Source organism: Bombina bombina, chromosome 3 (genome assembly GCF_027579735.1).
Source record: "Bombina bombina isolate aBomBom1 chromosome 3, aBomBom1.pri, whole genome shotgun sequence".
Lineage (NCBI taxonomy): Eukaryota > Metazoa > Chordata > Amphibia > Anura > Bombinatoridae > Bombina > Bombina bombina.
In genome coordinates, this window is record NC_069501.1 from 1,014,787,877 (window position 1) to 1,014,812,615 (window position 24,739).

General features: G+C 36.9%; 1 protein-coding gene across 1 annotated transcript in view; it reads left to right on the forward strand.

Moving 5' to 3' along the window:
- Window positions 1–24,309, forward strand: part of KIF5A (kinesin family member 5A) — a 189,366-nt gene extending 165,057 nt beyond the window's left edge. The window contains 5 exon segments of the mRNA XM_053708192.1: window positions 1,468–1,618; window positions 11,091–11,173; window positions 11,475–11,502; window positions 13,407–13,522; window positions 23,982–24,309. Of these exon segments, the coding sequence (XP_053564167.1) occupies window positions 1,468–1,618; window positions 11,091–11,173; window positions 11,475–11,502; window positions 13,407–13,482 (338 nt within the window). The 3' untranslated portion in view covers window positions 13,483–13,522; window positions 23,982–24,309.
- Window positions 24,310–24,739: the final 430 nt, after the last annotated feature.

Genomic DNA, 24,739 nt, shown 5'->3' on the forward strand with positions numbered 1-24,739 from the left:
TTGACAGACTTGTATTTTAGTCAATCAGTGCTGACTCATAAATAACTCCACGGGAGTGAGCACAATCTTATCTATATGGCACACGTGAACTAGTGCTGTCTAGCTGTGGAAAAACTGTCAAAATACACTGAGATAAGAGATGGTCTTAAGGTCTTTGAAATTAGCACATGAGCCTACCTAGGTTTAGCTTTAAACAAATAATACCACGAGAACAAAGCAAATTTGATGATAAAAGTAAATGGGAAAGTTGATTAAAATTGCATGCTCTGGGGCCGAATTATCAAGCTCCGAGTGGAGTTTTTTCACAAGAACTGCTTGTGCAATGATAAATGCCAACAGCGTATGCTGTCTGCATTTATCGATATGCGGCGGACATGATACGCTACATCGTATCATGTCCGCTCGCACTATAATAAATCGGCCCCTCTATCTGAATCATAAAAGTTGAATTTTTACTGCAATTGTGCATCTTGAAGAAATGGAAATTCATCAGAGACAGCAATACCTTTAATGCTTTCAGATAAAGCAACAATTATGTTTCTAATGGAGTAATTATATTTAAAAATCAACAAAGTTTGTATTGTTCTTTTGTATTGATGAATCTGGTTAAAATAAAAAAATAACAAATGTTAGCAAAGTCTGAACTTAAAATTGGGCCTCAGGTTTAATAGGGATTTTCAGGTCTTTTAAATATTAAATACAGATTTAGAGTTGCTATATTTCTGGGAAGGTTTCTTGGTTAAAGGGACAGTCTAGTCAAAATAAACTTTCATTATTCAGATAGGACATGTCATTTTAATCAACTTTTCAATTTACTTTTATCATCAAATTAGCTTTTTTTCTCTTGGTATTCTTAGTTGAAACTAAACCTAGGTAGGCTCATATGCTAATTTCTAAGCCCTTGATGGCTGCCTCTTATCACATGCTTTTTAAATTGCTTTTCACAACAAGAGACTTGATAGTTCATGTGGGCCATTTAGATAACACTGTGTTCAGGCACAGAAAGTTATTTAAGATTTAGCACAACACAATGCTAAATGCAAGTCAATAGATAATAAATAGTTACAGTCATGTGATTAGGGGGCTGTCAGAAGGTTCTTAGATACATGGTAATCACAGAGATAAAAAGTATATTAACTGTGTTAGTTATGCAAAACTGGGGAATGGGTAACAAAGTGATTATTTATCTTTTAAAACAATAAAAATATAAAATAAATTATATTGTAGACTATTCCTACAATTGTGAGGTTTGTGTTTAATTTTCCTCCTCTGCAATTTTAAAAAAGATCATTTTTAAGTGATTGAGAACTGTAGTCAATAAATATTCATAAGATCTTTTTGAGCATTTGTGTGAGTTATTGCCCCATAGACATGTTCATTATTGTAAGTGATCATTCCATGACTAGTTTTTGTTAAATAGTTTATGTTATAAACCTAGAAAATAATTTTCTTTCTTTCAAATTTCAGCTAAACCCATTCGCCCTGGACATTACCCTGCATCCTCTCCCACCAACCTATATGGAGTCCGGAATTCTGATTCAGTTAGTTACACCAACAGCCTATTTCAGAACTACCAAAATATGTACATGAGATCATCTAGTCCTACCAATGAAACATTGTAAGTGATCTTAATTGACTTTTGTATACATGTAAAATGTTTGAAATGGTTTATGTCAGCATTTTAATTTAAACCAAGTTTTTCAAACCAAAGTCCTGTGGGCCTAAATCTGCCCTCTGTTATTGATCCAAATTGTATAATGTTTATGACTTATCATGGAATATTTTGTAAAACTTTCTCTGGGATTAGGGTACCATTGCAAATGGTTATATAATAGTAAAGTGAATCATTTGGCTCTTATCCAAAAACGAGTTCCCTACCTCTTCCCATTTGCTGCACATACTTACCCATTTGCAAGAGCTTGTTCTACTCAGGCGTGGTTTAGGAAGATGTTAAGGGATACTACAGCACACATCCCCACGTCTCAAATGCGCTGACAGCACTGTTCACCATTTTTACATGAAGAGTGATCTGTCCAGCTTTTAGACTAACTGCTGCTTGATACTACTTGGACCATGCAACCAGAAACAATAGTAACCTCTGTACTATTAAAGGGACAGTCAACACCAGAATTTTTGTTGTTTAAAAAACATAATTTATGCTTACCTGATAAATTCCTTTCTTCTGTAGTGTGATCAGTCCACGGGTCATCATTACTTCTGGGATATTAACTGCTCCCCTACAGGAAGTGCAAGAGGATTCACCCAGCAGAGCTGCATATAGCTCCTCCCCTCTACGTCACTCCCAGTCATTCGACCAAGGACCAACGAGAAAGGAAAAGCCAAGGGTGAAGTGGTGACTGGAGTATAAATTAAAAAATATTTACCTGCCTTAAAAACAGGGCGGGCCGTGGACTGATCACACTACAGAAGAAAGGAATTTATCAGGTAAGCATAAATTATGTTTTCTTCTGTTAAGTGTGATCAGTCCACGGGTCATCATTACTTCTGGGATACCAATACCAAAGCAAAAGTACACGGATGACGGGAGGGATAGGCAGACTCTTTATACAGAAGGAACCACTGCCTGAAGAACCTTTCTCCCAAAAATAGCCTCCGATGAAGCAAAGGTGTCAAATTTGTAAAATTTGGAAAAAGTATGAAGCGAAGACCAAGTTGCAGCCTTGCAAATTTGTTCAACAGAGGCCTCATTCTTGAAGGCCCAAGTGGAAGCCACAGCTCTAGTAGAATGAGCTGTAATTCTTTCAGGGGGCTGCTGTCCAGCAGTCTCATAAGCTAAACGAATTATGCTACGAAGCCAAAAAGAAAGAGAGGTAGCGGAAGCTTTTTGACCTCTCCTCTGCCCAGAGTAAATGACAAACAGAGAAGACGTTTATCGGAATTCCTTAGTTGCCTGCAAGTAAAATTTTAGAGCCCGGACTACATCCAGGTTGTGCAGTAGACGTTCCTTCTTTGAAGAAGGATTTGGGCATAAAGAAGGAACAACAATCTCTTGATTGATATTCCTGTTAGTAACTACCTTAGGTAAGAACCCAGGTTTAGTACGCAGGACTACCTTATCCGAATGAAAAATCAAATAAGGAGAATCACAATGTAAGGCTGATAATTCAGAGACTCTTCGAGCCGAGGAAATAGCCATTAAAAATAGAACTTTCCAAGATAACAACTTTATATCAATGGAATGAAGGGGTTCAAACGGAACGCCCTGTAAAACATTAAGAACAAGGTTTAAACTCCATGGTGGAGCAACAGTTTTAAACACAGGCTTAATCCTGGCCAAAGCCTGACAAAAAGCCTGGACGTCAGGAACTTCTGACAGACGTTTGTGTAACAGAATGGACAGAGCTGAGATCTGTCCCTTTAATGAACTAGCAGATAAACCCTTTTCTAAACCTTCTTGTAGAAAAGACAATATCCTAGGAATCCTAACCTTACTCCAAGAGTAACCTTTGGATTCACACCAATGTAGGTATTTACGCCATATCTTATGGTAAATCTTTCTGGTAACAGGTTTCCTAGTCTGTATTAAGGTACTAATAACTGACTCAGAAAACCCACGTCTTGGATAAAATTAAGCGTTCAATTTCCAAGCAGTCAGCTTCAGAGAAGTTAGATTTTGATGTTTGAAGGGACCCTGTATCAGAAGGTCCTGTTTCAGAGGTAGAGACCAAGGCGGACAGGATGACATGTCCACCAGGTCTGCATACCAAGTCCTGCGTGGCCACGCAGGTGCTATTAGAATCACTGATGCTCTCTCTTGTTTGATTCTGGCTATCAATCGAGGAAGCAACGGGAAGGGTGGAAACACGTAAGCCATCCTGAAGTCCCAAGGTGCTGTCAGAGCATCTATCAGGACTGCTCCTGGATCCCTGGATCTGGACCCGTAACGAGGAAGCTTGGCGTTCTGTCGAGACGCCATGAGATCTATCTCTGGTTTGCCCCAACGTCGAAGTATTTGGGCAAAGACCTCCGGATGAAGTTCCCACTCCCCCGGATGAAAAGTCTGACGACTTAAGAAATCCGCCTCCCAGTTCTCCACTCCCGGGATGTGGATTGCTGACAGGTGGCAAGAGTGAGACTCTGCCCAGCGAATTATCTTTGATACTTCCATCATAGCTAGGGAGCTTCTTGTCCCTCCCTGATGGTTGATGTAAGCTACAGTCGTGATGTTGTCCGACTGAAACCTGATGAACCCCTGAGTTGTCAACTGGGGCCAAGCCAGGAGGGCATTGAGAACTGCTCTCAATTCCAGAATGTTTATTGGCAGGAGACTCTCCTCCTGACTCCATAGTCCCTGAGCCTTCAGGGAATTCCAGACGGCACCCCAACCTAGAAGGCTGGCGTCTGTTGTTACAATTGTCCAGTCTGGTCTGCTGAATGGCATCCCCCTGGACAGGTGTGGCCGAGAAAGCCACCATAGAAGAGAATTTCTGGTCTCTTGATCCAGATTCAGAGAAGGGGATAAGTCTGAGTAATCCCCATTCCACTGACCTAGCATGCACAGTTGCAGTGGTCTGAGGTGTAAGCGTGCAAAGGGTACTATGTCCATTGCCGCTACCATTAAGCCGATTATCTCCATACATTGAGCCACTGACGGGTGTTGAATGGAATGAAGAGTGCAGCAAGCACTTTGAAGTCTTGATAGCCTGTCCTCTGTCAGGTAAATCTTCATTTCTACAGAATCTATAAGAGTCCCCAGGAAGGGAACTCTTGTGAGTGGAACGAGTGAACTTTTCTTTTCGTTCACCTTCCATCCATGTGACCTTAGAAATGCCAGCACTAACTCTGTATGAGATTTGGCAGTTTGAAAGCTTGAAGCTTGTATCAGAATGTCGTCTAGGTATGGAGCTACCGAGATTCCCCGCGGTCTTAGTACCGCCAGAAGAGCACCCAGAACCTTTGTGAAGATTCTTGGCGCTGTAGCCAATCCGAATGGAAGAGCCACAAACTGGTAATGCCTGTCTAGGAAGGCAAACCTTAGGTACCGGTAATGATCTTTGTGAATCGGTATGTGCAGGTAAGCATCTTTTAAATCTACAGTGGTCATGTACTGACCCTCTCGGATCATAGGTAAAATTGTCCGAATAGTCTCCATCTTGAACGATGGAACTCTTAGGAATTTGTTTAGGATCTTTAAGTCCAGGATTGGTCTGAAAGTTCCCTCTTTTTTGGGAACCACAAACAGATTTGAGTAAAACCCCTGTCCCTGTTCCGATCGTGGAACTGGATGGATTACTCCCATTAACAAGAGCTCATGTACGCAGCGTAGAAAAGCCTCTTTCTTTGTCTGGATTGTTGACAATCTTGACAGATGAAATCTCTCTCTTGGAGGAGAGTATTTGAAGTCCAGAAGGTATCCCTGAGATATTATCTCTAGCGCCCAGGGATCCTGAACATCTCTTGCCCCAGCCTGGGCGAAGAGAGAAAGTCTGCCCCCCACTAGATCCGATCCCGGATCGGGGGCCCTCAATTCATGCTGTTTTGGGGGGCAGCAGCAGGTTTCCTAGTCTGCTTGCCCTTGTTCCAGGACTGGTTAGGTTTCCAGCCTTGTCTGTAGCGAGCAACAGCTCCCTTCCTGTTTTTTGGTGCAGAGGAAGTTGATGCTGCTCCTGCTTTGAAATTACGAAGGAACGAAAACTAGACTGTCTAGTCTTGGCTTTGGCTTTGGTCCTGAGGCAGGGCATGGCCTTTACCTCCTGTAATGTCAGCGATAATCTCTTTCAACCCGGGGCCCGAATAAGGTCTGCCCTTTGAAAGGTATATTAAGCAATTTAGACTTAGAAGTAACATCAGCTGACCAGGATTTTAGGCCACAGCGCCCTGCGTGCCTGAATGGCGAATCCTGAATTCTTCGCCGTAAGTTTAGTAAGATGTACTACGGCCTCCGAAATGAATGAATTAGCTAGTTTAAGGACTCTAAGCCTGTCCGTAATGTCGTCCAGAGTAGCATGATCCAATGTTCTCTTCCAGAGACTCAATCCAGAATGCCGCTGCAGCCGTGATCGGCGCAATGCATGCAAGGGGTTGCAATATAAAACCTTGTTGAACAAACATTTTCTTAAGGTAACCCTCTAACTTTTTATCCATTGGATCTGAAAAAGCACAGCTATCCTCCACCGGGAGTAGTGGTACGCTTAGCTAAAGTAGAAACTGCTCCCTCCACCTTAGGGACCGTTTGCCATAATGTCCCTTGTGGTGGCGTCTATTGGAAACATTTTTTCTAAATATCGGAGGGGGTGAGAACGGCACACCGGGTCTATCCCACTCCTTAGTAACAATTTCAGTAAGTCTCTTAGGTATAGGAAAAAACCTCAGTACTCGTCGGGTACCGCAAAATATTTATCCAACTACACATTTTCTCTGGTATTGCAACTGTGTTACAATCATTCAGAGCCGCTAACACCTCCCCTAGTAATACACGGAGGTTTTCCAGTTTAAATTTAAAAATTTGAAATATCTGAAATCCAGTCTGTTTGGATCAGAACCGTCACCCACAGAATGAAGTTCTCCGTCCTCATGTTCTGCCACCTGTGACGCAGTGTCTGACATGGCCCTAATATTATCAGCGCACTCTGTTCTCACCCCCAGAGTGATCACGCTTACCTTTTAGTTCTGGTAATTTAGCCAAAACTTCAGTCATACAGTAGCCATATCCTGTTTTGTGATTTGTAATGGCCGCCCAGCTGTACTCGGCGCTACAATATCACGCACCTCCCTCTGAGCGGGAGATGTAGGTACTGACACGTGAGGCGAGTTAGTCGGCATAACTCTCCCCTCGTTGTTTGGTGAAATTTGTTCAATTTTGTACAGATTGATTTTTATTTAAAGTAGCATCAATACAGTTAGTACATAAATTTCTATTGGGCTCCACTTTGGCATTGCAACAAATGACACAGGTATCATCTTCTGAATCAGACATGTTTAACACACTAGCAAATAAACTTGCAACTTGGAAATACAATTCAAATAGAATAATATTAAAACGTACTGTGCCTTTAAGAAGCACAGAAGATCTATGACAGTTAAAAATTAATAAATTGAAACAGGTTATAGCCTCAAGTCCTTGTAAACAACACAACTTTAGCAAAGGTTTAATCCCATTAGCAAAGATAACAATTTCTGAAAGCAGGAAACAAATTACAGAATAAAAGTTTTTATTTCAGTCAAACTATAATTCTCACAGCTCTGCTGAGAGAAATTACCTCCCTCAAAATAAGTTTTGAAGACCCCTGAGCTCTGTAGAGATGAACCCGATCATGCAGGGAATACAATGAGTTGCTGACTGAAATATTTGATGCATAGTAAAAGCGCCCCTCCCCCCACACACACAGCAGTGAGGGAGAACAGAAACTGACAGAAAAAACAGATTTAGCAACTGCCAAGTGGAAAAATGGTGCCCCAAACATTTATTCACTCAGTACCTCAGCAAATGAAAATGATTTTACATTCCAGCAAAAACGTTAAACATAATCTCTAGTTATTAAACAGCTTTATGTCTTTCCTTACAGGTGTAATTCTAGTGAAGTACCATTCTCCCAGAATACTGAAGTGTTAAAGTATACATACATGACATTATATCGGTATGGCAGGATTTTCTCATCAATTCCATTGTCAGAAAATAAAAACTGCTACATACCTCTATGCAGATTCATCTGCCCGCTGTCCCCTGATCTGAAGTTTACCTCACTCCTCAGATGGCCGAGAACAGCAATATGATCTTAACTACTCCGGCTAAAATCATAGCAAAACTCTGGTAGATTCTTCCTCAAACTCTGCCAGAGAGGTAATAACACACTCCGGTGCTATTTTTAAAATAACAAACTTTTGATTGAAGATATAAAACTAAGTATAATCACCATAGGTCCTCTCACACGACCTATCTAGTTGCTGGGTGCAAGAGAATGACTGGGGAGTGACGTAGAGGGGAGGAGCTATATGCAGCTCTGCTGGGTGAATCCTCTTGCACTTCCTGTAGGGGAGCAGTTAATATCCCAGAAGTAATGATGACCCGTGGACTGATCACACTTAACAGAAGAAAGATGAGATAATCCCTTTATTACCCATTCCCCAGTTTTGCAAAACTTTTACTTCTGGTGACTAACTTGTATCTAAGCATCTTCTGACCGCCCCTAATCACATGACTTTTAGTTATTTTGCATATAGTTGCATTTTAGCCAATTAGTGCAGTGTCTGCCACTAGTCACGGGCGTGATCACAATGCTATCTATATGGCCTACATGAGCTTGCTCTCCCCTGCTGTGAAAAGTAAATAAAATAGAGGCGGCCTTCAAGGGCTTAGAAATTATCATATGAGCCTTCCTAGGTTTGCTTTCAACTAGAATACCAAGAGAACAAAGCAAAATTGTTGATAAAAGTAAATTGGAAAGTTGTTTAAAATTACATGCCCTATTTGAAAAATGAAAGTTTTTTTGGACTTGACTGTCCCTTTAAGGGAGGTGCTGAATGTGATGAAAATGTAGGTGGATCGTTAAAACAAAAGAGAAAGAAGACGCCGATAAGAGACAATGAAAGAGGAAACATGGAATAAGAGGAATTTAGGATCATAAAAGCTGATATGGATAATTTAAGATACTGACACCTTCACTCAAAAAAAACCCCCACCTTTAAATCTATGATATTTAGACAGCTTTGTTAGCAACATCATGTCTAAAAGCAACCATGCTCCCTCTTATCCACAACTGATGACTTTCTAGTGGTATTTGTGGAAGTATAAGTAGTGGCATATAGCTTGGTAAAATTATTGCTCATAAAAAGACATTGCTAAACATATATATTTTTAAAAAATCTGTATTAAGATTTATTTATTTTTAAGGCAAGAAACAACAACAACGTTTCATCACTAAGTGAAACAGTATTATGAACAAAAATCAGACCCGTGTAATTGATGCAAAGTCAGAAAAGATGGATACGAATATTCATCTGAACATCTCCAGAAGATAGAGCAATAATATAATAAAACAAAATGGATAAATCTCGTGGATGGCAAACAGTCATTCAAGCATGTCAGTAAAATTCTCATCGATAGTGGTATGGTCAAGATGATACTAAAGATCAAATATAGTTCTTATCATAAGGTTTACCACAATAAGATATATCAAAACTCCATCTAGGCATATATATCTAGGCTACCTCTTCAATGTAGCACACAGAAATAAAACATCTTTATCTAGGATCTAATAAACCTCCTAAAAAAGATAACAAGAAAACATGCAATAGTAAGTCTATTTGTAAAGGCAACACATAATTTATCAAATGAATTCATCCAGGGTAACATATTTCATAGTGGTCTTATCTTGTGCAAAAAAAACAACTTTTGTGGAGCTATTCTAAACAGAGTTGGCCTGTGCCAAGGAGTGTATAAAGGCTGTTGCCAGGTGCAAGCAATATCCAATGTACCATACAACTTCATAAATATCACTCGGCTAGATTACAAGTTTTGCGTTATGGCTGGCTTGCTAATAACTTGCAAGTTATTTCCACCGCTCACCTTTAATAGCGCTGCTATTACAGGTTTGCAAAAAACGGTGCTTGTGTGCAATATGGCAGCGTTGAGATCCATACTGCACACAAATACCAGCGCTGCTTTGCGCTGCTTTGACGTGCTTTGTGGCGACGATTTCCCCATAGACATCAATGGGGAGAGCAGGCTAAACGAAGCGTAAAGCTCTGTAAACGCAGCCCCCATTAAAGTCTATGGGGAAAGAAAACTAACGTTTAAACCTTTACCACCCTAACATAAACCCCAAGTCTAAACACCCCTAAATCTGCCGCCCCCTGACATCGCCGACCACCTACATTACACTTATTACCCCTAATCTGCCTGCCCCCAATGTCGCTGCCCACCTACATAAATTTATTAACCCCTAATCTGCCATCCCAATGTCGCCGACACCTACATATATTTATTAACCCCTAATCTGCTGCCCCCAATGTCGCCGCGCCACCTACCTATACTTATTAACCCCTAATCTGCCGCCCCCATGTCGCCGCCACCCTACATAAATTTATTAACCCCTAATCTGCTGCTCCCCAACGTCGCCGCTGCAACTAACTAAAGTTATTACCCCTAAACCCTCTGGCCTCCCACATCACTAACACTAAATAAATATATTAACCCCTAAACCCTAAGTCTAACCCTAACACCCTAACTTTAATATAATTAAATAAATCTAAATAAAAATTACTATTATTACCTAAATAATACCTATTTAAGACTAAATACTTACCTGTAAAATAAACCCTAAGCTAGCTACAATATAACTAATAGTTACATTGTAGCTATCTTAGAGTTATTTTTATTTTCACGGTAAGTTTATATTTATTTTAAATAGGTAGATTAGTTAGTAAATAGTTATTAACTAGTTACTAGCTACCTAGTTAAATAAATACAAATGTACCTGTAAAATAAAACCTAACCTGAGTTACACACCTAACATTACACTAAAATTAAATAAATTAAATTAAAAAAATAAATTTATCTAAATTACAAAAAATATTAAACAATAAATTAAACATAATAAAAAAATAAATTATCAAAAATAAAAACAAATTACTCCTAATCTAATAGCCCTATCAAAATAAAAAAGCCCCCCCAAAATAATAAAACCCCTAGCCTACACTAAACTGCCAATAGCCCTTAAAAGGGCCTTTTGCAGGGCATTGTCCCAAAGAAATCAGCTCTTTTACCTATCCTAGCAAGGTATGTAACTACTAGATAGCAGCTTTGTAAAACTGGGTTAATTCTATTCACAAACATTGATGAGAAATAGTTGTTGCTTTTTCTTTGCTTAGCTTATACAACAATTACCACCTTCACTGAAATATACCAGTTGGAATACCATCCCATATTTTTTAATGTAATTTCAAGGGTCACCTTTCCTTGGTAAGGTAAAGTTCCTCAAGAGTAAATTATATGATATATTGAAGGTTGTTACTTTTTGTAAATTGAAGGTTGTTAACTAGAAAATGGTTGGAAGATTGTAGTTCTTTGTTGCAGTGACCTCTAGAAAAAGACAAATGCTTGATAATTTATATTTTGTTTACTGTTTTAGTTTTGTCAATCCATGTTCAACCACAAAGAACAGTTCTTCCAGAAGCAGCTTGATTCCATATCAGAAACTGAATGTGGATAATGGTAAGACAAATGTCATGTACTTATACACACACAACATTTTAAAATTGTGTTTGTTTTCTTTTTGTATGTGGCTTTATATAAATATATCACATTTATACTATCTATATATCTGTATATCTAATCATATTCTTTCTATGCATATTGTTCATCTACATTATTATGACATTTAGCATAGATGTGTGGTGTCTTGTAAATAAGAAAAGTGTAAGTTTTAAAATATCCTCTTTATAAATAATAATTTCACTACTTAATGTGATGCATTTATTAGACTAATTATTCTCTATTATATTGGTACCAACAGGCAATGCTACAGACATAAATGATAACAGGTAAGTCATCAATATATCTTAATTGCTAGGTTTTACTCAAAACAAATTCACTATTTAAGATTTTTGTTTTATTTATCTACATTATCCATCTTTTATGATTTATACAGTAAGCTGGGGTATAACTTAACATCCAGTAAAAAAAAAACCATGTCATCACTTTGATTAAAAATGTTTTTTTTTTTTTTTTTAAAAAGGAAAAAAAGAATATCTAATATATGAAAGGATCTAATAAAGACATAATTTGGGAATAACAACAATTATGCATTAATTTGCATTACAAGTGGCTGGTTATTGCTACCACAAGCTTGCGGTAGCAATAAGCACTTATAAAATAAACCAGAGATCAGATCTCTGGTTAATCTTCTAAATGTGCCCCAAATGCCGCCAAAATACAGTGTAGTGTATTTTATTAAAAACTAACATTTTTTGAATTTTTACTTTTTAATAAAATAACTGCACTAGGCAGTATTTTGGGGGTAAAGTTGTGGGAGTGGGGTGTTAGAAAATAAAATGGCACTGGAAAGTGCCTTTATATTGCGGTCAGTGTGTTCCCAGTAAATATATATTTATATGCTTATATACATATATTTTTATGTGTTATCTGTATATACACATATTAACACACAAATATATATGTATATAAGAATATACATATATATTTACAATTTTCTGCCATTGCTGCGTGACTTATCCCCTTTGCTGCGCTAGATTCACATGCTGTGTCTCACGACATGAAAACGAGGCTCCCATTGGAGCCTATGGAAGTGTGCACTGCATGTTTCTTTCTTCCATTTCATATTTAGATATATATTTTTGGCAGATAGTATGTGAATTAGCCTTTACTGATTTCTTCTATTTATCTAATCTTTTAAGGGCTAAATTACGAGTGGTACACTAAGTGTAGCATGCAAGCGATAAAGGGAAATAAAAAATATTCAAAATGATTAAACATTCTGTAAAAATATAGATATATAATATGGATTATTTAAAATATTTAACAATATGTTTAATTTTTATTTATTTTTTAATATTTTATATTTAATATTTCAGTAACCTGACCACGTTAAATCTAAATCATGAAACACTGATGCGCCAAACACATTTTACATTCCTATGTTCTTCACATAAAAAATGTTTTACTTTTTATTATTAAATATATATTTCTATATATATCTGATAATTTTCATGTAAAATACATATCTACACCTAGATATCTATAGGAATAGATATACAGGTATAGGTATATAGAATCATTTTTATTTACTATTAATATTTAATAATGGTTTTACTGTATATGTATTATAATATTTTACTTTCCAATGTTCTTCACATAGGGGAAATGTTCCTATATATATATCTGTATGTATCTATACATATTTATATATATATATATATATATATATATATATATATATATATATATATATATATATATATATATATATATATATATATATATAAGTGTGTGTTTGTGTGTGTATAGATATATAATTTACCAAAAAAATCATAAGATATATAAGATTAAGATTAAATAGAACATATTATTCTATGTGAAGAACATTGGAATGTGAAATAATAATTAATGTCGGGTTTAGCGCACTTGAATAAACGTGTTTAGGTTAGCGCGCGAGTATGGGTGTTAGTTTTTTTGTTGCTTTTTTTTCCTCTGCATTAAAGTCTATGGGAGAAGAAGTTAATGATATTACGATATTCTTTTAGCATGCAACAGGTTTTCGCTTGCACGCAAAATTTTATACTTTTAACTTGTAATATGAGAACAACGTGAAAGCCTCCACCTAGCGTAGTTTACACTCGAGCATGAGTGCTAAATTACGCTCCACTTATAATCTAGCCCTAAATGTTACTAATTCATGTGTATATAAATGTGCTTATTTATTCTGCAGAAGCGACTTACCATGTGGCTGTGAAGCTGACCAATCCAAGCTGTTCCCTCTTCATCAGGAGGCAGCTGCCAGTTAATAACTCAGTTAGCAGATATTTTTCCCACTTGCACTCTCAGGTAAGTATTCTGAATGAAGTGGAAAACTACAACTTTTTAGATTTAAATTACAGGAAATGCAAACTAAATAATGACTGTGTGATGGATTTTTTCCACTATTAAACCTTTTATAGATAATTACATTTTGTGTTTAACCTATCCTTTAATCAGTTGGGGTATACTGGAGTTAACACTACACTAGCCTTCTGTGACTAATACAAAATATGATCCTGGATCTACTAACAGAACTTTTTTTATTGTTTTATTCTACACATTCATTATAGTGTTTATTGTACTGAGGTGCATATTTGTACAAGGGAACATTTGCAAATTTGATAATCAGTGAGAAAATTGAAGATGACAGTTCTGTATTAAACAATTTAAATCCTTTGCTACTGATTCATATCATCTTAGTATATCCTACCTCATGGATAGTCACGCAAGGCCTTTAAAATACTGATAAATAATGCAGAATCATGGTTAAAATGGAAAAATACATCATATGCTTTATTGATTATATTTTTAGAAACGTTCTTGATTTATTAATGAGTTTAATTGTCTAGCAAGCTTCAAATGCTGCCTATGATCTCTGCTTTCTCTCAGTGTGTTGTATCTGTTGGATATGAAGAATATATTGGCTAGATTACGAGTCTTGCGTTAGCCTTAAAAAGCAGCGTTGAGAGGAGGTTTTTAACGCCTGCTGGTATTACGAGTCTTGCAGGTACAGGTGTACCGCTCACTTTTTTGGCCAGACTCGAAAATACTGCAAATCCACTTACGTCAATTGCGTATCCTCTTTTTTCAATGGGACTTGCATAGTGCCGGTATTACGAGTCTGCAAAAAAGTGAGCGGTACCCCCTCTCCTGTCAACACTGGTACCGCATTTTAAAGTCAGTAGTTAAGAGTTTTATGGGCTAACGCCGTAGCATAAAACTCTTAACTAAAGTGCTAAAAAGTACACTAACACCCATAAACTACCTATTAACCCCTAAACTGATGCCCCCCCCACATTGCAAACCCTAAAATAAAAAATGTAACCCCTAATCTGCCGACCCGGACATCGCCGCCACTATAATAAATATATTAACTCCTAAACCGCCGCACTCCCGCCTCGCAAACACTAGTTAAATTTTATTAACCCCTAATCTGCCGTCCCTAACATCGCCGACACCTACCTACATTTATTAACCCCTAATCTGCCACCCCCAACATCGCTGCCAATCTAGATAAAATAACTACAATTAACTAAATTATTCCTATTTAAAACTAAATACTTACCTATAAAATAAACCCTAAGCTAGCTACAATATAACTAATAGTTACATTTTATCTATCTTAGGGTTTATTTTTATTTTACAGGCAACTTTGTATTTATTTTAACTAGGTACAATAGTTATTAAATAGTTATTAACTATTGAATAGCTACCTAGTTAAAATAAAGACAAATTTACCTGTAAAATAAAACCTAAACTAAGTTAAAATTACACCTAACACTACACTACAATTAAATTAATTCCCTAAATTAACTAAAATTAAATACAATTAAATAAAATTATCTAAAGTACGAACCCCCCCACTAAATTACAGAAAATAATAAAATAATTACAAGTTTTTTAAACTAATTACACCTAATCTAATCCCCCTAATAAAATAAAAAAGCCCCCCAAAATAATAAAAAGCCCTACTAAATTACAAATAGCCCTTTAAAAGGGCCTTTCGCGGGGCATTGCCCCAAAGTAATCAGCTCTTTTACCTGTAAAAAAAAGTACAATACCCCCCCAACATTAAAACCCACCACCCACACACCCAACCCTACTCTAAAACCCACCCAATCCCCCTTAATAAAACCTAACACTAACCCCTTGAAGATCACCCTACCTTGAGAAGTCTTCACCCAACCAGGCCGAAGTCCTCAACGAAGCCGGGCGAAGTGGTCCTCCAGACGGGCAGAAGTCTTCATCCAAGCCGGTAGGAAGAGGTCCTCCAGACGGGCAGAAGTCTTCATCCAGACGGTATCTTCTATCTTCATCCATTCGGCGCAGAGCGGGTCCATCTTCAAGACATCCAACGCGGAGCATCCTCTTCGTTCTTCATCCGACGACTGAATGAAGGTTCCTTTAAATGACGTCATCCAAGATGGCGTCCCTTCAATTCCGATTGGCTGATAGAATTCTATCAGCCAATCGGAATTAAGGTAGAAAAAATCCTATTGGCTTATGCAATCAGCCAATAGGATTGAACTTCAATCCTATTGGCTGTTCTAATCAGACAATAGGATTAAAGTGCAATCCTATTGGCTGATTGCATCAGCCAATAGGATTTTTTCTACCTTAATTCCGATTGGCTGATAGAATTCTATCAGCCAATCGGAATTGAAGGGACGCCATCTTGGAACCTTCATTCAGTCGTCGGATGAAGAACGAAGAGGATGCTCCGCGTCGGATGTCTTGAAGATGGACCCGCTCTGCGCCGAATGGATGAAGATAGAAGATGCCGTCTGGGTGAAGACTTCTGCCCATCTGGAGGACCTCTTCTTCCCGGCTTGGATGAAGACTTCTGCCCGTCTGGAGGACCACTTCACCCGGCTTAGTTGAGGACTTCGGCCCGGTTGGGTAGGGATTTTTATTATTTTGGGGGGCTTTTTTATTTTATTAAGGGGATTAGATTAGGTGTAATTAGTTTAAAAAACTTGTAATTATTTTATTATTTTCTGTAATTTAGTGGGGGTTTTTTCGTACTTTAGATAATTTTATTTAATTGTATTTAATTGTAGTTAATTTAGGGAATTAATTTAATTGTAGTGTAGTGTTAGGTGTAATTGTAACTTAGTTTAGGTTTTATTTTACAGGTAAATTTGTCTTTATTTTAACTAGGAAGTTATTAAATAGTTAAAAACTATTTAATAACTATTGTACCTAGTTAAAATAAATACAAAGTTGCCTGTAAAATAAAAATAAACCCTAAGATAGATAAAATGTAACTATTAGTTATATTGTAGCTAGCTTAGGGTTTATTTTATAGGTAAGTATTTAGTTTTAAATAGGAATAATTTAGTTAATTGTAGTTATTTTATTTAGATTTATTTAAATTATATTTAAAGGGACACTGAACCCAAATTTTTTCTTTTGTGATTCAGATAGAGCATGCCATTTAAAGCAACTTTCTAATTTACTCCTATTATCAATTTTTCTTCGTTCTCTGCTATCTTTATTTGAAAAAGAAGGCATCTAAGCTTTTTTCTTGTTTCAGAACTCTGGACAGCACTTTTTTTATTGGTGGATGAATTAATCCCCCAATCAGCAAGGACAACCCAAGTTGTTCACCAAAAATGGGCCGGCATCTAAACTTACATTCTTGCATTTCAAATAAAGATACCAAGAGAATAAAGAAAATTTGATAATAGGAGTAATTAGAAAGTTGCTTAAAATGTTATGCTCTATCTGAATCACGAAAGAAAACATTTGGGTTCAGTGTCCCTTTGTTATGGGGGTGTTAGGGTTAGGGTTACACTTAGATTTAGGGGTTAATAACTTTAATATAGTGGCGGCAACGTTGGGGGCGACAAATTAGGGGTTAATAAATATAATGTAGGTGTCGGCGATATTGGGGGCAGCAGATTAGGGGTTAATAAGTATAATGTAGGTGGCGGCGGTGTCCGGAGCGGCAGATTAGGGGTTAATAATATAATGCAGGTGTCAGCGATGTTGGGCGCGTCAGATTAGGGGTTAATAAGTGTAAGATTAGGGGTGTTTAGACTCGGGGTTCATGTTAGGGTGTTAGGTGTACACATAAAATGTATTTCCCCATAGGAATCAATGGGGCTGCGTTAGGAGCTGAATGCTGCTTTTTTGCAGGTGTTAGGTTTTTTTTCAGCCGGCTCTGCCCCATTGATTCCTATGGGGAAATCGTGTACGAGCACGTTTAGCCAGCTCACCGCTACCGTAAGCAGCACTGGTATTGAGGTGAGAAATGGAGCAAAATTTTGCTCTCCGCTCACTTTTCTGCGGCTAACGCTGGGTTTGTAAAAACCTGTAATACCAGCGTTGTCTGTAGGTGAGCGGTGAGCATAAACTTCTCGTTAGCACCGTACAGCCTTACCGACAAAACTTGTAATCTAGCCGTATGTTAGCTATTCCTATGTTTCTAATGTTTATTCTCTTTTTACATTCCTTACTAAACGTAGTGAAACTAATTTCTATGAAATAAAAATATACAATGTTTTTATTAATGGCACAATCTTTATATGCAGTTTTATAACTGTTGTGTCATTGCATATTCAGGTATACAATTTGTTAATTACATTTGTATGCTTACATCTTCACTAATATTCATTTCATATTGAGAGCATTAAGAGTATTAGTAAAATTTAGTAAGACAAAAAATAAAATGTCATGGTCTAGATAGTGCATGCAGTTTTTAAAGATGGTTTACTTCTGTTATAAAATATACTTTGTTCTTCTGCTATCCTTTGTTATTAATCATATCAAGGTTGGCTCAGGAGTGGCCAACTCTTGTCAATGGTTTACCAAATGTCTTCATCAAGCTTCCAGCAGTGCATTGATGCTCTGGTGCTGATTTTAGCCATCACCTACCTGCAATTGCTATTGTAAACTGTGCAAACTGGTGGTAACAAGCACTAAAGTCAAAATTAAACTTTCATGATTCTGATAGAGCATTCAATTTTGAACAAGTTTCCAACTGAATAGTTTCTGAGGCACTAGCATGTGCAGGTATTCGCAGTATATACTTATATGCATTTTGTGATTGGCTGATGGTTGTCATGTAATGCAGAGGGAAGGAAAATTGAACTCATTTTGAAATTTGTCAGAACAAAAATCTACCACTCATTTGAAATTTAGACTAAGTGCTTTTGCATTATTTTTTTATTATGCATTTATTGACTTTGCACTTTTACTGTTGATTAAAGACTATGGAGATGTTTCATGTTAGCACAAGTTTACACAGCAGTTACAAAAGCAACGGAAACCAAACCTATGTATATAACCCATAGTTAAACACACACTTACAGTTGTGCTCATAAGTTTACATACCCTGGCAGAATTTATGATTTCTTAGCCATTTTCAGAGAATTTAAAATGATAACACAAAAACTTTTCTTTCACTCATGGTTAGTGTTTGGCTGAAGCCATTTATTATCAATCAACTGTGCTTACTCTTTTTAAATCATAATGACAACATAAACTACCCAAATGACCCTGATTGCTATTAAAGGTAACCATCCTCACATGTGATCTGTTTGCTTGTAATTAGTGTGTGTGTATAAAAGGTCAATGAGTTTCTGGACTCCTGACAGACCCTTGCATCTTTCATCCAGTGCTGCACTGACGATTCTGGATTCTGAGTCATGGGGAAAGCAAAAGAATTGTCAAAGGATCTGCAGGAAAAGGTAGTTGAACTGTATAAAACAGAAAAGGGATATAAAAAGATATCCAAGGAATTGAGAATGACAATCAGCAGTGTTCAAACTCTAATCAAGAAGTGGAAAATGAGGGGTTCTGTTGAAACCAAACCACGGTCAGCTAGACCAACTAAAATTTCAGCCACAACTGCCAGGAAAATTGTTTGGGATGCAAAGAAAAACCCACAAATAACTTCAGGGAAAATACAGGACTCTCTTAAAACATGTGGTGTGGCTGTTTCAAGATGCACAATAAGGAGGCACTTGAAGAAAGATGGGCAGCATGGTCGAGTCGCCAGAAGAAAGCCATTACTACGCAAACGCCACAAAGTATCCCGCTTACAATACACCAAACAGCATAGAGACAAGCCTCAAACCTTCTGGCACAAAGTCATTTGGAGTAAACTACAAAGGCACAGGAAATTTGGTCAGAATTGAAGGCAAGATGAATGCAGTATGTTATAAAAAAATACTGGAGGAAAATGTGCATTCATCAGCCCGGAAGCTGCGCATGGGACATACTTCGACATTCCAACATGGCAATGATCCTAAACACAAGGCCAAGTCGACCTGTCATTGGCTACAGCAGAATAGTGTAGGTTCTGGAGTGGCCATCTCAGTCTCCTGACCTCAATATCATTGAGCCAATCTGGGGAGATCTCAAACGTGCAGTTCATGCAAGACAGCCCAAGAATTTACAGGAACTGGAGGCTTTTTGCCAGGATGAATGGGCATCTTTACCATCTGAGAAGATAAAGAGCCTCATCCACAAATACCACAAAAGACTTCAAGCTGTCATTGATGTTAAAGGGGGCAATACACGATATTAAGAACTGGGGTATGTAAACTTTTGATCAGGGTCATTTGGGTAGTTTCTGTTGTCATTATGATTTAAAAAGAGTAAACACAGTTGATTGATAATAAATGGCTTCAGCCAAACACTAACCATGAGTGAAAGAAACGTTTTTATTTTATCATTCATATTCCCTGAAAAATGGCCAAGAAATTTTAAATTCTGCCAGGGTATGTAAACTTTTGAGCACAACTTGTATATGTAAGATATGTAATAATAACATGCTTTAAATGGACAGTAAATACTTTGAGATGGTAATATAAAATGATAAACCATGTATATATATATATATATATATATATATATATATATATATATATATATATATATAAAACCTGCAATGTACTTTCATTATTTATTTTGTCCCCTTTTTCTGTAATCCCATTCTGAAATTGCAAGCTTTTCAGTTCCTGTTAAAAATGGAAGTGCAGAAAACTGATATATTCTACACAGCTATTGGCTGCACACTCTAGTGACCTATTTATAACTGCCCCTAATTGGCCACAGTAGAGAAAGTAACTTAAGTTACAACATGGCAGATCCCATTGTTTTATAGACACTAAAACTTTACACTTACTTTGTCAATAGTTAAACAGCTAATGAAACTTTAAAAAATACATCTACATGTTATTCTTAGACTATTCTTTTCTGTGAATGCAACATTCTATCTAACATTTATTTAGTGTTTAATGTCCCTTCAATATATAACAGCATTTTCTTTTTGCCCTTGTATGTCCTTTTAAACATAGTGTGATAGTATGTTGATAAATTGCTTTTTCTGATATTGGAATTGATTGAACTTTCACATTGTGCATTTCTTTTATAGTGTATAGGAACTGCCTTTGACATTAAAGTAATGATAAACTTTCCCTTTTGTATAAACAGATCTGGAATGTTAGTGATATTTTAGATGTAGTTTAATTAATCAGTTGTAATGAAGATGTGCTTTCACTTACTTTTAATGTAGGTATGAAATTCTAATAACCTGTGCTCTGGCCCCCCACTTCCAAAGTATTTTTGTGTGTGTGAGTTAACGGTTTTAAATGTTCTCCAATCGGTGTTCTAGCCATAAGGAATTCATAAATTATTATTTTTTTTGTAGCTAGAGTGCCAAATGGAGAACAGTTTTGAAGTGGGCGGCTGGAGCGCGGGGTATTAGAATGTAATCCATCTAATATATCACTAGCAATCAGTTTATAGAAAGGGAAAGTTTATCATCACTTTAATGTCAAATGTGTAAATTAAACTCCATTCACCAAAAAAAAAAGTACAAGGACATATAAAACATATAAAAATTAGTCCCTGCATATACCATATAATTAGGGCAAGATTTATCATTGCTATTCTCCTATATTTGAGCATTAAAATGTGCACACATATAAATGCCCCTATTTATCATAAAACAATGAATCTAAAATTGGGCAAGTTCAACTGTAAAATTCTCCTACTATTTTCCCGTTCTCCTTGGCACACAGGATTCATGATTCAGATAGAGAATACAATTTTAAACAACTTTCCAATTTACTTCTATTATTTAATTTGCATCCTTCTCTTGTTATGGAGGATGCATAAATATACCGAATGTCATTGGCTCACCTATGTGTTCTGTTAGAAACCAGTTAGAAACCAGTAGTGCATTGCTGCTCCTTCAACAAATGATAACAAGAGAATGAAACAAATTAGATAATAGAAGTAAATTAAAAAGTTGTTTAAAATTGTATTTTCTATCTGAATCATGAAAGACAATTTTTGGGTTTCATGTCCCTTTAAATTAGATTGTTTTAGTGGTATTATTATCATTTATTTTCCCCTATTGCGGACTGACAGTTCTCCTGCAAATGCGTGCATTAAAGTTCTCCAAAGCTACTGTTGAAAACAGCTTTAGACATATATTCTCTACCAGTTGTAGAAGCAATGTTAGAAAACAAAAAGGGTTCAACAAGGCGCCAAACTAATATATAATGAAGCGCAATAATGTATATTGGAGCGCAAAAATAATATATATGGGCGCAAAAATATCTATTGGGGTGTAAAAATAATATATAAAAAGAAGCACACAAACAGAAGCGCAAAATAATGAAAACTAATCTATTTTCTTACATGAGGGGCGTTAACAAAGCTACTAGTAGGGCTGAATAAATATTGCTATTGGTTCATATACTACTTACATGAAGAATAGTTCCTTTTTTTCATTGATAAATAATCCGCAGATATTAATCCGATTGGTTAAATGTATCTTTACATCTACTCATCTCCTCTAGTGAGAAGCGCAAAAAAAATAATTAAGGGCTTGATTATCTAAAATTTGTCAGCATGTCAAGAAATATAACATTGACCCTTACATTGGCTGTCCTCACGGAAATTCTATAAGTAAAGGGGCTGAACCTGAAACCCTGGCAAGTTGCGAACAAACTTCCATAGAAAGTGATGAAGCTCTCTGGAATGCAGAATCTTAAAGAAGAGATTAAAATTGACAGGGAGCGCTTGGCACTGAGCGTTTTTTTAAGCACATACAAATAAAATTTTATTAATTTCCAGAGTAATTTACCTTGCAATAAAGGGACATAAAACAAGTTGGGATAGAGACAAAATAAAATATGTACTTTAATTACTTTACCTGCAAATTTATACTGCAGTGCCTCTCCATTAACCCTTTCTTTTTAGTTTCTGAATTGTAAAGCTCTAACTCCCCCCACACATTTCCTTCTAAGGGGCCTATCTATCAAGCTCTGAATGGAGCTTGAGGCCCCGTATTTCTGGCGAGCCTGCAGGCTCTCCAGAAACACCAGTTATGAAGCAGTGGTCTAAAGACCGCTGCTACATAACCCTGTCCGTCTGCTCTGATGAGGCGGACAGGAATCGACGGAATTCAATCCGATCGAGTACGATCGGGTTGATTGACACCCCTGCTGGCGGCCGATTGGCCGCGAGTCTGCTGGGGGCGGCATTGCACCAGCAGCTCTTGTGAGCTGCTGGTGCAATGCTGAATACGGAGAGCTTATTGCTCTCCGCATTCAGCGATGTCTGTTGGACCTGATCCGACAGACATTTGTTAAATAGGCCTCTAAGGCTGTATCTATATCTATTGTTGTTGTGGTAGAATGCAAAAGTGAATAGGGATTATCTGCTAGAGCATGCCTAGAAGCTGTGAACTCAGTTGAAATACTATGCCTGTGTCTAAACACTGATAAGGGGGGTGGAGTTGGCTTCTCCAGGCAGCTTAGCTATGTAATTAATTTTGCTTATTTTTGAAAATTATTTTAAAATACTTGCCAGCAATTTTTAAACAAATTTTTAATGCAAACTATTTTAATTAATTAGCCCTTTTAGGATATGCTCAGATCTCAACCTGTTTTATGTCCCTTTAATTTCTAGTTTCACAAACGTGTGTTTTTTTCTTCCAGTTTAATAAATGCAGTGCGTATTTTGAAACAAACCTGCCAGTTTACATTAGCAATAAAAAACAGCAAGATCTACAGGTGTATACTTCATACAGGTGTATACTTCATACACGCCCCTGTTCAGCGCACTCTCCTTTACATATAGGAATGTAGGTCATTATTCTTAGGGTACAGATTATATAAGACGTCTAGTCAGTTCTGGGATTTTAGAAAAGCACATTTTATCTGGAGAGCTAGCTAGCTTACAGTAGTTACATGCGGCTCCTGAGCCTACCTAGGTATGCTTTTTAACAAAGGATACCAAGAGTGCAAAACAAATGTCATAATACAAGTAAATTGGAAAGTTGTTTAAAACAGCATGCTCTATCTGAATCAAGGAAAATTTGGGATTTCATATCCCTTTTAGCCTTAAAATAATATTATACAACTTTTACAGATTGCAAACTTTAGATTTATTGTGAACATGGCTCTGTTGATAACAGTTATAAATGCTTAAGTTAAAAATAATACTTTTCTTACAGTAAATATGACCTCATTACAATGTGTTTAATCAGAAGGAATATTATGTGTATGTATATACTGTATATCTAGACATATTTGGTGCCTTCGTGTAAAGTAAAACATGATAAGAGCACCTCTTTATTCTAAAAAACAGTATACTTTCAGACCTTGGCTTTCTGTTCCTTTAAATAATTCTGTCCCTGCTTATTGGTCCCTTTCATTATACAAGAACCTGTTGTGCTTTCTATAACTAAAACACTAACTATCAATCTCTCTTTGCTTCATTTCTTTTTCTTCACTTCTAGTTTCCAATGGGACTGAGGCTTACTCCCAGCATGCTGCAAGTTAGCTTTTTTGTAGCCTCTGCTGCAAAACATTATTCTCCCTTTATAACTCTCTCGCTCAGTGTCTCTCGACTGTGCTCTGTTAATGTAACTAACAGCTGCTAATGTTTAACCTATACCTTTGCAATGCACTCAGTCATGTAACCACTTGTGTTTTAAACTTAAATCCACTAGAAATTATTTATTGTATATCTGTCAATTCCCACACTGTGTCATGTACATGAGGTTAGCAATGTATCAGCAGGCAAGTGGAATAAAAGATGACAAATAAAGGAATGTTGTAATTACACTGTCGGTTTTTGTTCTTTTCTTTCTCTCCCCCCCTCTGGAATATAATCATGATACCAAATTGGCAAAGATTGATTTTCTATTATTATTCATCTTTATATGTCTTGAAGGCAACTTCAACCACTATTTTAAATGGAGAAGACCTTTGCACATAATGAATAAAAAAAAAATATGATTACGACAAGCTTGGTTTATTACATGCCAAAGCTGGAATATGTATCCACACTATGGGGGTCGATTTATGAACTAGCGGATGCTGCTTCCGACCCACTCCACTTCAGGATTGATTGACACCCCCTGCTAGCGCCCGATTGGCCGCGAATGTGCAGGGGCGGCATTACATAAGCATTTCACTAGAAATGCTTGTGTAATGATAAATGCCGACAGCGTATGCTGTCGGCATTTATCGATGTGCGGCGGACATTGTTAAA